This window comes from Cupressus sempervirens, chromosome 3, assembly GCF_028749045.1.
Source record: "Cupressus sempervirens isolate cs-2001-9-10 chromosome 3, ASM2874904v1, whole genome shotgun sequence".
NCBI lineage: Eukaryota > Viridiplantae > Streptophyta > Pinopsida > Cupressales > Cupressaceae > Cupressus > Cupressus sempervirens.
Genome location: NC_143120.1, coordinates 23,432,880 through 23,435,543, shown reverse-complemented (window position 1 = coordinate 23,435,543; position 2,664 = coordinate 23,432,880). Strand labels below are relative to the sequence as shown.

The 2,664-nt window shown below is 34.0% G+C and overlaps 1 protein-coding gene across 1 annotated transcript; it reads right to left on the bottom strand.

Annotated features, from left to right (window-relative positions):
- Positions 1 to 1,353: 1,353 nt before the first annotated feature.
- On the bottom strand, positions 1,354 to 2,205 carry LOC149564568 (protein RALF-like 33). The gene has a single exon (XM_089816873.1). The coding sequence runs from the start codon at positions 1,938 to 1,940 to the stop codon at positions 1,590 to 1,592; it is 351 nt and encodes a 116-aa protein (XP_089672999.1). The 5' UTR covers positions 1,941 to 2,205; the 3' UTR covers positions 1,354 to 1,589.
- Positions 2,206 to 2,664: the final 459 nt, after the last annotated feature.

The window sequence follows — 2,664 nt, the reverse complement described above, 5'->3', positions numbered from 1 at the left end:
CAAGTTCAAATGTGCTAACACAATTTCAATATTTGTATTGCTAACATTTGCATATTTAAGCTTGTTCCTCACTTCAACCACACTCAAAAGGATTTTAGAGTGCCCATCTTGATTATCTTAACCCACTCTTATGTGAGTGAACTAGCAATGAGTGCATTTTTAGTAGCATACAAGATTTAAAAAAAAGAGAATATTTAAATATTAGCTATTGAGAATCAATTTTTCATCTCTCTTTTCAATTCAAAATTGTTTTAACTACAATATTATTGATCTTAACTTTGTAAAAAAATTCTGAATGATATGAACCCTCAATGAATCTCGTGTTTGAAATAGATCTCTAGCTTTGTCCAAATTGCATTAACAATGCTTAGAGATTTAATATCTTTGAGAAACAAACAAACATGAAGTTTCATATTCTTCTTCACAGTTATTAAACATCTTATGCTTATTTTGATCTATAGTAGGCTAAATCTCCAATACCATTATTATCATATGCAAACCAACTTTAATTAAGTAAATTGTCATGTGTGACTTATACTATTAAACATCTTATGCTTATTTTGATCTATAGTAGGCTAAATCTCCAATACCATTATTATCATATGCAAACCAACTTTAATTAAGTAAATTGTCATGTGTGACTTATATTGAAGATGAATATAATAAATTAGAATAGGGACTATTATTTGACCCATGATACAGAAAGACAACTAGAAAAATTAAAAGAAAGAGAACAAAAGACCACCAATACACCTCAACCCTTTTCACTAGTATCATAAATGACACCCCAAATATCACAATGTTTGGCATTTCATAATTCAATTTGATTACAAAGATGTTCCCAAATTACAATTGTGTGATATTTGGAACTTCATAATTCAATTTGATTACAAAGATTTTCCCAAATTACAATAGTGTAAAAGCCCACATTAGAAATAAATATTATATATATAGTACTACAAGATATACCAAAAATAATGTTACAAATAGTAAGACTTCACATTTCATCCAATACTTTGATCCTTTACTCACTTAACATTTTTAATATTTGATATTAACTCTAATATCTACTGTATCCAGATCGCAATGATCCATAGGCATTCAATATGGGTTATGTTCCATCTATTCACCCGTTTCAGATGAATAATTAAAATAAAAAAGTTGAATCGATTATATAATTGAATGTTAAATATAAAAATGGTAAATTTACAATTAGAAAAAAATACGATTTTTTAATAAAACAAAACAAGTTCAGCCTGGAGTGCCTGCCTCGTATGATTTCACAACGAAAAGAATCTGGATTTATATTACACCCTTCATTATGAAACAATCAAACATCAACGAAAATGTCAATTCAAACGAACTTTAAATAATGAGTTTCCATACCGATTGAACTTATATGAAATTCCTACAGCAAATTTACAGAGAAACTCAGGCATTTGTGGAGTGCATATTATTAATGAGAAGCCATTGAAGAAGGTCTACAAATCATAGCACGATCCATAACGAGAACACTGACGAAATCCCCCATGGGATTTCATTAACTTCCAGACGGAAAATGAAAACGATGAAAGAAGAAAAAGAATCTCTCAGCTCGTATCCCTTGCACAGCGAGTAATCTGAGTACAAGATCTGCTGTAAGGATTTGCCTGCCCTGAACTCCCACAGCTATAATAAGAAGTTCCAGTCGTACTGCAGGGCACTGAATCGGCTGTCAGAGCCGCGTAGCTTATATACTGAGTGGTTGCAAGAATCCTCCTGTTCATCTCTGAATCCATCAACATCTCTTCCTCTGCAAAACACTCTCCGATCGACCCATCACAAGCCTTCTTCGAAGAAATTTTCATGAAATCTGCATGGAAAGAGCCCTCTACACGAACGCCCACGAAGAACAGAAACAGGAGCAGAGCACCCGCGCAGAGTCTCGAACCCGCGACCATCTCGACGCCTAAGACTGGTACAACACGAACAAGATTGAATTTTTCTATGAGCAACACGGACAAGATTGAATTTTTCTGTGAGCAACACAAACAAGATTGAATTTTTCGTGTGACAGCACAAGCAGGATTGAATATTTCTCTGGTGTAACAGAAAAAGATCGAATCTTTCTGTGGGCAGCACAAGCAGGATTGAATTTTTCTCTGGTACAACACTAGAAGATTGAATCTTTCTGTTGTACAAAGACGAAAAGATTGAATTGTTCTCTCCTCTGGGGCTCTTCTACCTGGGGGCTTCTGTATTTAAGGAAGGAATTATGATGATTCGTGGAGGATGTGATGAAAAAGTCCGGTTAAATGAAATGGAGTGGAGTACAGCAAAGACCAATCAAGTTTTCTCACGTCATTCTCACCGGCACCTTTGATGCCATTACCAAAAACACGCCTTTGACTGCTTCCAGTGGGAGGAGGACACCTCTCAAAGATTTGATTATTCATTTATTTTTGGCTTTTCACGTTACGCGTGTTGGAGAAAAATTGGTATCTTTATTAAATAAATAAATAAACTTTCTAGGGCTTTGCTTTAGTTGATTAAAGGCTAAGAGTTTCTATATGTTTTTAAAATGGATTTACCTTTGAGATTGCGTCCATAATTTTATAGGGTATGGGGCACTCGCTTCATCTAACCTTTGCAATTTTGTTGTCTACATATTTGCTTAATTTTTCT